This window comes from Condylostylus longicornis, unplaced genomic scaffold (assembly GCF_029603195.1).
Source record: "Condylostylus longicornis isolate FDR11 unplaced genomic scaffold, ASM2960319v2 ptg000014l, whole genome shotgun sequence".
Classification (NCBI taxonomy): Eukaryota; Metazoa; Arthropoda; class Insecta; order Diptera; family Dolichopodidae; genus Condylostylus; species Condylostylus longicornis.
In genome coordinates this window covers 471,272-486,044 of record NW_026577983.1, presented here as the reverse complement: position 1 = coordinate 486,044, position 14,773 = coordinate 471,272, and the positions used below count along the sequence as shown (strand labels likewise).

General features: G+C 24.7%; 2 protein-coding genes across 7 annotated transcripts in view; one reads left to right on the top strand and one right to left on the bottom strand.

Moving 5' to 3' along the window:
• Positions 1 to 4,088: 4,088 nt before the first annotated feature.
• On the bottom strand, positions 4,089 to 5,980 carry LOC129605791 (SPRY domain-containing SOCS box protein 3-like). The gene has a single exon (XM_055515733.1). The coding sequence runs from the start codon at positions 5,232 to 5,234 to the stop codon at positions 4,194 to 4,196; it is 1,041 nt and encodes a 346-aa protein (XP_055371708.1). The 5' UTR covers positions 5,235 to 5,980; the 3' UTR covers positions 4,089 to 4,193.
• Positions 5,981 to 13,064: 7,084 nt separating this feature from the next.
• The window catches only part of LOC129605792 (uncharacterized), a 45,048-nt gene continuing 43,339 nt past the window's right edge, over positions 13,065 to 14,773 (top strand). Inside the window, exons 1-2 of one of the 6 annotated variants that reach the window (XM_055515734.1) lie at positions 13,065 to 13,195; positions 14,112 to 14,380. The gene's annotated coding sequence lies outside the window, so the exon portion shown is untranslated. Of the gene's footprint in view, positions 13,196 to 13,723; positions 13,953 to 14,111; positions 14,381 to 14,773 lie in introns of those variants that run through there. The other 5 variants (XM_055515735.1, XM_055515737.1, XM_055515738.1 and 2 more) reach the window with 5 other exon arrangements.

The window sequence follows — 14,773 nt, the reverse complement described above, 5'->3', positions numbered from 1 at the left end:
AATATTTTAATAAGTACGTGTACTTAAATTTTATAAGTCAACACTGTAGCTTAGTTCTTAACATTTAACTATTTAATTAAATTGAAAATCCTTTGCAGTTTTTGAAAAATCTACTAATTTGTTTAATTTTTGTAGCGACACTCAGTGATACATGAGATCAGTGAATTTGAAGAATATTATTGATTTAGCTCTTATCATTTACATATGATATCAACTTTTAAAGAGATAATCAACTCACAAATGAGTGTAATCAGTTTTCCATAACACAAAATTACTTAATTTAACTAGGCTGTTCTTATGTTCGTTCATTTTATTAAAGAACGTCTGCCAAGCAATATACACCCTTATGATTATGTTGGAAATATTTTGCAATATCCAAGAATTCCTAGAATCAAAATAATTTCTTGCTGTATTTTTTAATGGAGTTTAAAATTTAATTTAAAATCAAAATTTCAAAATTTTTAATTGAATCCGGATTTATTTAAATAACAATAAAAAATGAAAAAAAATATTATAAATAGGTATTTTACATAATGAGTTTTTTAGTAACGAAAAAGCTTGCAAATACTAACAATAATTAAATTCTATAAATTTTTATAGAAAGTTCTTATTCCAAATTTATATAGCAAATTATTTCATTAAAATAATTGAAATATCACTTCAATTTTTAATTTTCTTAAAGCTAAAATTAGATTGATCTATAACAATACCTATGAATTCTGTCTAAATCTTTTTTGATCTACCAACTTATAAGATTTTAGTTTTTCATTAAATATTATTTTCTTTTATTAATGGTCAGTAAGCCGGCTTTAGTTAGCCCAAATTAGTCAGGTTATATGTACCAGACGAATTTGAAAATAAATTTCGGGAATGAGTTTCATATCCGTTTCGCCACTTCAACAACAATAGCTAAAAGGAACGATTGTCAATTATTTTGAAAGTTTTAACACCAGACAAAACTGAAAAACGATTAAGAGTGCCAAAAAAGTAATTCGCCGAACGAGTTTCCAAATCATTATTTTGACAACTCACATATTTCGTACCCTTTCCATTTCAATTCCATTTTGAATTCATTTCAACAAAATTTCCATTTTTTGGTTGTTTTTTTTTTTAATTCTTATATTCTACGATTTATATTACAGCGACGTATTAAAAGAACCTTATTTGCATCGCTTAATTAAGCTGTCGTTTTTTATTTCACATTATTTCAATATACAATAAGCTTTGTTTAAATGATTTTCTCAGTATAATAAATTTCAATTAAAAATTTCTAAAAATACATGTAATATTTGTTTACATCTTTAAGTATACATATTCTTATACATATGTATATACATGTGTGTATTCTCACTTCTACATTGTACACATGTGTTTGCATTTTCAATTCATAATTATATTTTACCTTATCATTAGATAAAATTAAGTAATATACCAAGATATTTTGATAAATTCATTTTTTTTATCGATGTATAACACTGTTGTATAATTTTAAATAATAATATTGTTTTTCTTAAACTTAATTTAGTGTTATATATTATTACATAATTTGAATTTGCGATTAAAATAGCAAGAACTTTGAAAACATTTAATTGAGCTGTTTGGGTGTGAAGAACTCATTTGCTTGCAAAACATTAAATGTTTTCCTTAATTTCCACCTATAGCTTAACAGTAAAATTAAGTGAGTTATGTTAAGAACGTAATAAAATCTTTGTATTAATCTCTGAATATTTTCTAATATTATTAATCTTTGAATATTTTTATAATATTAAGATTCAACATTATATGCATGTACATATAAAAAAATCTGATGTGGGCAGCACATAACCGACCGCATTGTGTATTGTCTAGTTAAGTGAAAGTGTTACAGAATATTATAAAAATGTCTGTTAAATACTTCTTTCCAATTTTTAGGACATTAGTAAGCTTATAGTTAACATACCTAGAAAAATGTAAATTTGGCTCTTAGTAGAGTTTCGCTTTGTGGTACCCGAATTCCCTGAAATGCTCCCCAGTTAGTTTTGGTAACAACCAGAACTCAAATATCAAATTTCAAGAAATTCCATCAATTCGTTCTGTAGATATGGTGAAAAATGTAAAATCGGCCCGCAAATCAGTTTTCGAGCCCTGATCTTTCCAAAGAATTTATATGTTCATTGTTTTAATACGAAGAATTCATATACTAAATCTCAATGAAATCGGTTGATTATTTCTCTTTATATACACAAAAATGTATATTTGGCCCGTAGTAAACATCTAGTTGCCGATGCCTGATTTCTTCCAAAACATAGGAATTTTTGCGGACGGTCGAGCAAAGCTTACATATAAAATTTCAAGTAAATCGGTTGAATATTTTCTTCAAAATGTTCAAAAATGTAAAACAGGCCCGCTAAAAAGTGCAGTTCCCGAGGCCTGATATATCCCAAAAGTTGATCAATCCGTGCCATGGTGGAAATAAACTTACATATAAAATTTCATCAAAGTCGGTTCAGCAGAACTTGAGAACACGCGTGCACACACAGACCGACAGACCGACAGGTTGCTAAAAATAGTTTATTTACACTTCCCTACTATGGAGAAGTGCATTTCCACCGAAAACTCGATATGCAAAATTTGTTGCCATCACATAACCTACCTATTGTATACACAATACGGTCGGTAAAAAGAGAAGAAAGAATTGTATTGTACAGATATTGAGTTTAGTGTCGCATTGGCATAGTTTGTTAGTAAAAGAAGAATGTTAATTTGTAAATTCAAATCCAATAAGAGAAATATGCCTAAATGAGTGCAATTCAAATATTAAGTTAGACAAAACTATATTAAATAGCTAATGTTCTCAACCATTAGCGTTATTGCTTTGCAAATTTTGTCATGAAAAGCTGCTGCTTTTGTCAAAATCTTATACCCATAAATAATTCCTCCTTCATACACAATAAAAAGAGAATATTATTATGTTTTCCGGAAAAATTTATTCTTTTATATTGCAGCATTTCGGCTTGCTATAAAAAACGGTGGGAGGCAATATATGTACGAGTATTTGCCTAATTTATTCCTCGTTTAACTAAATAATTATTTTTTTTAAATATTTTTACTAAAATTTCATAGTACCAGAATAATTCCTTCTTTACTTTATAATATTTGTAATAAATCTGCTTTCTACATTTTGCATTATTGCAACTTTTTACAATTCTATAACGCAATTTAAATCGTTGCTTATTTAATTCAATAAAAATCTAGATTAATTTTAATATTGCAATTATCAAGTAAAGTTATCTATTCTTAATACATATACAATGCAGTTACTTTATTAACTATATGAAAGTTACACACTTGTGATATCTTTGTAGGCTTAAAGATATTGAAATAGTTATCTGGTTTAAACTACTTTGAACATTTAAGTAGTTTAGTCGATAAGTTTTTGCTTCAAAATTTACAAATTATGTTCTCAAACACAGAATTAATTAATGAAAACACAAAATTTATCTAGCAACAAGAAACAATACTGTTCAAGAGAATAAAACACCATTTAAAAATATGAATAAATATTTTGAAATTTAATGATTTATTCCTTTTTTTCAAAATACAAATTTTAAGTTCAAATTCCAAAATTAATGAAATTCAAAAGCAAAAAAAAAAAAAACAAAATAAAAATTGTTTCCATTTAAAATTTTCGTTTTCGAGATAATTCTGCTCGAAAACAGTAGCTTTGAGGTTACATTATCAATTTCACATAGAATGAGGAAAAAAAAAATTATTAATCACAAGCAGACTTCATTTTTGATCGCTAGACAAATTTAGATTAGAATAAAAAATTTATTATCAAATTTTGATTTTTCTTTTGTTGTACGCCTGATATGTCCAAATGTGTGGTATTTGCGGTGTAAACACCATATGTTTTATACTTAAGATGCCAACAATTCCGATTAACATAAATAAAACAATTAAAATAATTTTAAATGAAGTAGGAAGAATAAAAATTCTTATAATTGATAATAAAATTTAATATTTTAATTTTATATTTTGTACAATTTCTTCTTTGAACACATATACTAAATTATTACTAAAAAATTTATATATAAAAAAAAATCAAATGTAAATGATAACAAAATGTAATTATGAAAAAATTAAAAATAACAAAAAAATAAATTTACAGTCATAATATCGTAAAATTAAAATATTTCATTCAACTTTTATTATTAACAAAGTGATGCTATTTTATTTTTATTAAGTTCATCATCGCCATCATCTTGTTCCTTTATTGATTTCGGTATTTTAACTTTTGTATATGTGTCCTTAATATCTAAATCATCATCATATTCTTTTCTTAATTTTGATTTTTTTGTTCTTTTATTTGCAAATATTCTATATTCATCACCCAATAATGAAAATTCAAATTTCTTTAAACGATTTCTTGGTAATTTTTCATCTGTTATTGGTATCAAAAACCAATATTCATTTAATATCGGTTTTAAACCAGGCATTTTTTTTAATTCATCTAATAAATCTGATCTTTTTGATATTTTATGCATTGCCAAAAATTGTAATGTAACCGGTTGTGATATTGAATTAATTAATCTAATTGCACAACGTGATGATGTTGAACATACCATTGGATATAAATTAATATCTTTTGGTATATTTGTAAATGCAATACCAAGTGGTTTACGATTTAAATAAAATTCTAAATGACCACGATATAAATCTAAATAAATACCAACAATACAACCTTGTGTTATTGTTTTACCATAATTTAATGCAATTCCTTTATGTGTTTTAAGGCCACGATATGAAAAACCCCATGATTGATTTGTTCTACCTAAACCGCTTACAAAACGATATTTATATTTATTTAAATCAATTTTATCTGTACCAATACCAAACATTTCATCTGTACCAGATGGTGTTGTTATTATTTGCATTTCCCAATAATGTATATAATTTGGTTTTAAAATTTTTTCACCTCTTACAAATGATGTACCTTGACTATATATTGGATGAAATGTAATATCAGGACCATTAATATATGTATCAGAATCAGTAACATTTTTATCCCATATCCATTCTTTATATTTATTTAAATAACCATTTTCAATACATTTACAATTATATAAATCATGAATATTTTTATTATTTAAAACATCAATATTACGTGGAAATTCACAATTACAAAAAGGTGGTGTTGCTGTTGCTGTATTTGGTGGATTACCACTTAAATAAAAATCACTTTCTTTTGGCATTTTTATATTATGTGTGTGTGTTTTTTTTTAAATTTTATTAAAATATTTATTGTTTATTAAATGATCATTAAAATTTATATTAATTAATTTTTAATTATTTTTTTTAATTTTAAAGTTTATACTTAGTTCTTTTTCTTTATTTTTATGTTAATTTTTATTAAATCACTAAATTGCTTTATTTTTTTCGTTTGAATTTAATTTTTATTATAATTTTTAATTGTAATAAATTAAATTTTATTTAACTGAATTTTCAATTCAATTTTTAAATTGTCATTTCTATATTTCAAATATGTAAGCAGCCACCTTTTATAATTCAAATATTTTTCTTTTTTATATCCAATTTATATTATTAAAGTTTATAAATATTTATAATGCTGTTTTTATTATTATTGTAATATGAGAAATCAAATAGTTGTAATAAAGCTCAGTATTTTTCCATTCCACAATGTTAAAAACGTTTAAATAGAATTTGCATCACTCTTTATTTATTTTCATGTATCAGAACGTAGATTTAATTAAATTCTGGGATATTCCTTTTGAATTTCAATAGTATGTAAGTATATTATTGTATTTAGATCAACGTATTTTTGTTGTTATTACTACAATTATTACTGTCTTCTTAAATTTCAACCTTTTATATGAATTTTGTGTATGAAAATTTTTAGTTTATCGCAAATAGTTTACCAAAATAGCCGCTAAAAAGAAAAGCCGCTAATGTTGTTTATTTAATTTTTACTTTCTAAACTAGCATATCGTAATAATTCGAACTTTTACTTTTATATTAAAAATTTTTGTTTTTTAAAATTGAAACATTTTTAAAGTTATTATATTGAAAGTTAATTTAGAACTGATCGAATTTTTATAGAGATCACGAATAAAAAAGCTGATAGCTTTTTAAAAACAACAATTTTACATATATATATGTATGTATATGTGTTTTTGTTTGTAGTATAAACATTTTAAACTTTTGGAAAATGTGAAAAAAAAAAGAAAACAATAATAAAAGTTTGTTTGTGTCCAACACATTCATATTTTAATTGTATACAATTTATTTAATATTTACATAGAATTTATTCGTTTTTTTTACAGAATATAATAAATAAGTAGTATAAATGAAAGCTAGACTACTAGAACTTAATATTCTAAAAATTACATGGCTTATAAACTTATAAGCGTTAAATAAAATGTGATAATATTCACATTAATGTTTGTTTGTACCAACTTTTATACAAAAATATTATAGTTATACTATTGAATGAGGTACTATACTTAGTACAGTATTATGTATTAAGTCATAATTATTATAATCAACATAAAACTGTGCAATTTAGATTATAATTTTGTATGAATGCAATGCAAGTGTATCTATGTATACGAGTATATTTAAGTTCTATTAAAGCTTTCTATAATTTTCTCTTGTTCTGAATTATATATGGAAATTTATTAAGTAATATGAAGTGAGAATTTGTGAGAATGTGTAAATTAAGAGTGAATTGAGAAAGATTGATTATATGAGAGTAGTGGGTGAGAGTGTTAATTAATAAGATTAATAATTACTTTCATACATAATTAAATTTCGAATTTATGCAGTTTTTTTGCAAAAAATGTATTCGTTACTGTTTAAAATTTTGAGATATTGTTGTGTACATATACATAACAAATCAATATAAATGTTGAAGTTTTGAAGTGTTTAATTTTAAAATTTTGACTGATATTTTGGCTCTTTCGCAATTACGTATTAGGGGGTAGGTTTCTATGGTGCTTACATGTAAACATGATTTATTTAATTTTGTTTTGAAGACATATTATTAATATTTTTTATATACATGCAAGCCTCACACTATATTAAGTATATTTTTAGTTATAATTTAATTTTCTTATCAAATTCAAAACAATAAAATAAAATTAAATATTTTAAAAAGAAAAACAAATATATTATATATAGAATAGAATAGAAAACTATAAAAAAATATAATTTTAAGTTTATTTACATTTTTCATTTTATCAGTACTTTAATATATAAAATAAATTAATCCAATCTAAGGTTAAAATATTTATTATAATTTGTTATAGTTTTGATGTTTTGCTTCCTAGATTTTTATTATCATTCCACCCATATATTTGAAGTTTTCTGTGTATATTATAAAAGAAATATTTTATGAGATTATGAGTCCAAAAACATGGGGTTTCTAGAATAAAATATATAAGTATTCAGACTTTATTTTATTTGTAAATTCAATGAACTTTGATTTTTGTATACGATACGAAACATGTAATATTAAGAAAATTTCCAATATAATCCAATATACAAGTATGTATACATATTATTTTTATTTGCAGTAACATTGCTATATAAGAAATACAGTAATACCCCGCACTTACGTACCCTTTGGGACCGGAGCGTGTACGTAATACAAAAATGTACGTAGAATGAATCTACTACTTTATTGATGAATAATATGTTTGAAACAAACTAAAACAATAAATATATAAATAAAAAGAAAAAGAGGGATATTATGTATGCAGTTTTATACTTTTATTTCATACGTTTTTATACTATATTTAACACTTAACGTGTATTAAAAAAACAAAACAAAAAACAAATTCATATACATATATAAATATCAAACAAAACTGAAATATAAAACATAAACTTCAAAATTCATCAATACATAATTTAAATATAAATAATATTGTAATTGTTACGCGAGAGCTCAGAACACTGGAGCTTGGATTAGCCCCGGGAGAGGAATGTTTGAGAATGCCGCCAGACCAGTCCAAGTTACCTCCCTTTAATACTGCCTTTTTTCCATAAATTTCAAAACCAGAAAAAATGTACTTGTACGTAAGTGTGAATCATTGTATGTATAATGGGCAATTGGGGACAAAAATGAGATGTACGTAAGTGCGAGGGTACGTAAAACGGGCGTACGTAACACATGGTATTACTGTATTTGTAATTATCCTTCACATTGTGTTAGAAAAATCATCACTTGTGGTGATGGAACATCTTTAACATTTAATATATAAAACATATTGGAAAATATTTAAACACGCGTGATTAAATATGATATTTTAAAATATTTTAAAAAGATAATTTTCAACTGTTTGCTTTGACATACGGACGCACAAATTGAAAGAGTGAAACTGATAACCATATCAGTTCAATATTTTATTGCAAAAATTATAAGATATTAAGCTAGACGTACAATTTGATTTTATCAAAAAACTAAAGGCGTACAAATTGAAAAGTCATTTTTGGTGGCGCTTCATTGTTACTCGATATTGTACCTTAAGATAATGTCGCAAGTATTTAAATTTACACGTCTTTTATCGTCACTTTTTTTCACATTATATAAAATGTTCAAATTACCTTATTATAAAATTAATATAAAACAAAGAAAAATGAGTTAACCGTGTCAACTCCGTGATATCACAGTGTCGTCGGTTAAAAGGCAGAAAGCACTAAGTGCATTTTTTGAGAATTCGGATTTCATATAGATGAATTAAATCAGAATAATATAATCTTTGTTGTGGCAAAAAATCATGCAAATCCAGGATATAGTTTATAAATCCAGAAATAAAAGAGACCAACCCCATTGCACTAATTGATTAGTTTTACAATTTTACGATTTTTTCAAATTGCATTTACTCAAAACACAGTTTCCTGACTTAATGCTTTCTGCTTCTTAACCGACGGTATGAATGTTTTTAAGAGTTTTGTGATAAAAAAGTTTTGTTCCTGTTAACATTTTGGTCAGTATTCTAGTGAAATTTTAATACTGCAACCCTTTGAAATTTTTAAAATTGCTTTAGAAATCTTGTAAATATCTATATTTAATCTATATTAATCCTAACCAAATTTTGTTGGAAAGTGGCGCAGTTTTTAAACTCTTAAGGCAAAATTTGAATTCATTTCATTTTGCAGTTTACGACAAAATGACTCGTTAACTTTTGAAGTTCTATGGCAGCTCTTATAAGGGTTTATACAATTATAACCAAATTTTATCGGAACAGTGGCTATTTTATCGGACTCTTTCATATAAAATTTGAATTCTTTAGTCTCTGTAGTTTCTTAGATATTACTTAATTATTTTGGAAACTGTATAGCGCCTGTTTTATATACTTGAGTCGCTTCTTCGATTGGATCCAAATTAAATAGGGTTACTGCCATATAGCAAATTTCTTAGTATTACAAATGGAAAGGCAAATTTATAATATCCTGCAAACGGTATTCGTTAATACGAGTATAAACATTTATTATAAGCAAGTTTTAAGTAAAATTGAAAGGTTTAAACAAATTTTTTCATCAAGCAGCTAGATTGACTATCATAAATAATTTTTTGGTTAAAACAACCAACATACAGAAGTACCAATCCAAAATATCTATTTGAAATCAACAAAAAATAACAAAATGTTTATAACAAAGCTACGAAAAAAACTTTTAATTTTTTTTTGTTTTAACTACCTTGATTAATTTGTTTTTTTTTTGTTTTGTTAAATATTGATAAAAACAAGCTGTGAGCACAAAAAAAAAATTACTTACATGTTTGTTTTTTACTTAAACTATAAGATGTTTATCAAGAGATGTCACAATTCATTTTTTCTTGTTATTTAGATTTTTCAAGTTCTCATGCAGTTTTCATATTGGAAATTAATAAAATTGGAGTTAAAAACCTTTAATTTACAATTTAAAACAAGCCATTACAAAATCTATAGCAAACTGGAAAATAATGTGGCAATAATGTGCATTAGAATTATTCCAACTTATTTTAACAATGCTAATATCGATAGTTGATTAATGAAAAAAATATTAGAGTACATAGTAAGGTTTTATTTATTCAGTTTAGGATATGGGAATTCAACTTCTTGTTTAATAACGTGAGGAGAAAACTTCTAAAAAATAAAATCTATATGGACATATGGTTTACAGCTATGGGGTTGTTGCGAACGCACCTCAAACAGATACAGATTTTCAAGAACAAGGTGCTTCGTAATATGGCGGCTGCTCACTGGTATATGTGCAATAGTGATATTTGGGTGTCTTAGAGTAAGTGCAGAAATAAGGAGCTTTGCCATATAACACAGAGGGCGTTTAAAACAGCATGTAAATATTGTGACCTCTCTACTTTTAGGACAAAGGATTAGGACAGAAAGACTGAAATGAACAAGGTCTAGTGCTGAGAGCACTTTCCTTCTCGAAATATGAACACAAAAACACCATAGAGTATAACTAATGGTTAGTCAGTTTCACTAGTTTTAAGAGTTTAAGACCATCTAGGTGTGTTTGAGGTTGGGTTAAAGCTCCCCACTAATGACAGGTCTAATAAACAAAAAAAACATCACGGCCCTATTGCTCAAACCGCCCTTATTTTTTTAAAAATTTTTTAAATTAAGATGGTGCATTAGTGTTTTGACTTTTGTTGCTACAGAAACTTGACAAATTTATTGATTAATCAATCTAAATTTTAAGAAAAATCAAATAAATTTCCAAATAAATATTTTTAAATTATTAACGTTTTGTTTCCAAATCAATATTTTAAGAGTAAAAAAGTATTGCCTCATCAACAATTGCCGATAGTTACTGCCTTTATTAAACTGAACTTTTTTAAACTGAATCTCTTTTTTTCAGAATTTAAGTTAAACTTTCATTTAAAGTGCTTGCGTGTTTTCCATAAAATTTCACAAAAAAAAAATAAATTACACTAAAATTAATTTTGATCTTTTTTAAAACGCCACCTACACTTTATAAATGAAACAAATTATACACTCTTGTATAACTTTAAAACACTCAGCGTCAACTCTTTTTCCGAATCTTGTTGTCATAATCGATTTTTTTGTTTATTTTAATAGTAATTCTGTATGTACGTATGTATGTACGTAATAAATAAATTTTTTTATGCTAAAAAACCGTTTGATTTCTCAATTTGTTTACTCAATTTGGATGTGGTCCATTTTGGTAACAAGAAGATGATGATATGCAAAAAAATTAACTATACCAAAAAAAAAATTAAAATAATATAAAATTATGTCGTGGTTTAAAGAAAAAAATTCGCTTAAATTTTTTTGCTCATATTTACAGTTTATCTTTAATTTTTTTTTTTTTAATGAAAAATATGGAAGCCATTGTTGATGCAGCATTTTTAATATGCAAATTCGAATACATGGCTTAAGTATGTATGTACGTATATTGTTTGCGCTCACCAGGGTCTTTGAATATATTCATGTAAAATACATACATACGCATATGAAAATTTCAATACTAAAAGTATGCATTTTTTTAACAACTTCAAAATTGCCTAATTTCAATTCCGTTATCATTTTGTATATATGCACACGAAAATACATTAAACTTTTTTGTTTTGTGCTCATTAACTATGTACATACATATGTTTGCACATACATATTATACATATCTAATGCATAATTTAAAGATAAAGCAATTTTTGTAAATTAATAACGCAATATTTGATTATAATGTTTAACTGTGATAAGAAAAGTGTGTTAAAGTTTTTTTTTGATTTTCGATTTTTGGAGCTTTTTAGATAAGAAATTAATTTTACTGGTATTATTTAAGCAAGTTAACCACTATATGTATGTATGTCACTTAACTTTAATAGTACTAATTTGCAACGATTATTAGGTATAATATTGAAATAGTTAGAATAGAAATAAGTTGTGGTGAGCGGGAACCGCCAATTTATATATGTATATAGTAATAGGTATGTACATGTACCTATATAAAGCGTTTGTTTCGCATAAGGTGACAAATAACTTCCAAAGACTGTATAGCACGAACACCAGTATATCAGCATTACTTCCTCCCGAGCCATACAATTTTTTGCTGAAAATTAATCAAAGAATCCTGAAATTATTTGTCACCTTATATGAAAAATCCTGTGTTGTTGAAAATTTTTTTTAAGAAATAATTTTACAATCTCCGAGTTTTTTTTATATTTTCAAGATCTCTTTAGTAAGAACCAATTTTATATTTTTCTAGATACACACACATGTTGTTAACTAAAATCTTAATAGTCTTTAAAATTTGAAAGAAATGTTTAAAGGGTATTTTCATAATCTTTTAGGGCACTTTCGCAAAACTACAGAAAGCACATTTTGGTCGGCTATGTGCTGATCACATCAATGTAAGTGGTCATCACATAACCAACGTGTACATAAGTATGTTGTATATTCTTTATTTTTAAGTAAAGTAGCATATTTCCTTTTGATAGTTTAAGTGAAAAATCACCAATTTGGTAGTTGCGTCTACACATATTCGGACAGTGTCTCTTTTTCTCCAAAAAACAACTGAAAGTTTTAAACTAGAAAATCTAGTTTGGGCTTATTTTTCACTAATTATTCTATTAAAGAATGTTAAGCGTTCCAACTTAAGACGTATATAAGCGAGAATATGCGAGAGTTTTTTTTTCCCCAAAATTTTTAGTCTTTTCTTGGTAATTTTTTTACAAGATTTGTTTAAACACTTTTTTAATAATAATTTTTATTGTTTTAGAGCATAAGTAAATAAAAATAACAACAGCAAAAAATTTGGTAAATTAAAAAAACTAAAGGTGTAAAAAAGAATACTCAAAAAAAAAAATAAAGAAGAGAAGAAAAAATTATAAAAAAAAATCTGCAAAAGATAAATGGAAATGGAAGGGATGTTAAAAAAGCTTTTAAAAATTTTGTTTTTTTTCCTTCTCTTTCCCTCATTTTATATTTCGTATTTTGTTATTTTTTGTTTTGAATCATGTTATACCGTTACTACACTAAACTTGATCAAATTAAAAAAAAAATACTTTACAAAATATTTTTTCAGTATGTTTTAAACTTTTAACGAAAACGCTTGTGTCTCGTTTTGAACCCGTAAACTACAATTTATTGATAGTATTCAAGAAATTTCATTCAATTTCTTAATTTTTACCATACCTGTGTTGGAACATACGGCATAAAGACGAAAGGTGTGCGAGTTTTTTTTTTTTGTTGTTTATTTTTATTTATATAAAAACAAAAAAAAAACATTTGCAACTGTTTTAAAGTTTTTTTTTTCTCTGTGTTTGTGTCTATGTTTTATTATTTTTTTTTTTTTGTTTTTAAAGAGCGTTGAAAGCAAATTTCGATTTCTGTTTCAAAACGATTTAAAATCAATTTTTTTTTTATTCTGCTTGTGTTGATTTTTTTCTGTTTTCATTTTTCACATTTTCAGGTGAAGTTTTCGCTTGAAAGTAAAGTGAAATCGCATTTTAATAAAAGAAAATTTTTTTTTGTACATTTTAATATTCGTTTATACGGTTTGAGTTTATTCAGTAATACACTCGGGCGAAATAAAAATTAAAAAAAATATATATATAAAAAAAAATTTAAAGTGATATTTTATCAATTAGGAATGATAATGAATTAAAATTTAAATTTGAAATTAAAAATTAAAAAAAAAGAAGAAAATATTTAAAAAATTTATTGATAAAAAGTAAAAGGAATTCAAAAATAAATTTAAATAAATTTTACTTTGTTTATTTCGGTTGGACGTCGTGCAAAATAATTACCATAAGAATTGCAATTCGTTAATCAAAAATTCTAGTATCATAAAATTTTAATTTTTTTTCACTATTATATTACAGTAGGTACCGCAGTGCAGCTTTACAACATCTCTGATTTGATCAAAACTCAATTAACATTTTAGTGATCTTGTTCTTCACTTAGTGATTTTGCTCTTCTGTGGTATTGTACATAATTTGCATAAATTTTTTAACATCTACTTAAAATATTTATGTAAATCTGTTTAATATTGTAATTTTATATAATCATATATATGTACATATTTATACATTGTTTGTTGTATATGTGAAAAATTTCTTAATTAATGTTTATAAATTAAAGTGATCATCGTATTTTCATTAAATTTAATTTGGAAAATATTGCAGAAGTAAAGAAAATAAAAAATTATAAATTATAATAAAAAAAATATACAAAAAAAAGTGAAATAAAAAATTAGAAAACAGTGGAGGAAATTAAAAAAATTAAGTGAGTAAATTAGAATTCGTTTCGGATACTAAAAATAAATAAAATTATTTTTTTTATTACAAAATTGAAGAGAAAAATATTTTTTAATTAAATTGGATACACAAAAACAATTTTCCATATTATAGGTAATTTTTTTCTTATTAATTATAAAATATAATTATAAGTATAAAATTTTTATTAAATTATACTTTCCTTTGTATATAATTTGCAACTCTTTTTGGAAATTTTAAAAATATTTTGCAGAAATTTTCATTAATTTTGTGTGGCATATACACAAGTTATTGTAAATTAACACAATTAAATTAAAATATTACAAATCACTTGTTTTTGCTTCACCGTAAATGAAATGCAGAATAAATATAGTAACGCATTACGATTACACAATCAAAAATTCAATAAATTAAATATAAAAAAAATTTCATGCATTTTTTCGCATATTTTTGCACATGCACATGTCCAAAAAATTTTTACTTGAAATTTTTATAGAAAAAAATTTTGCTCTGATTGCAATTAATTTA

Excerpts from the sequence above, each read along its gene's own strand:
- LOC129605791 (XM_055515733.1), bottom strand. The coding sequence starts at position 5,234 with ATGCCAAAAGAAAGTGATTTTTATTTAAGTGGTAATCCACCAAATACA.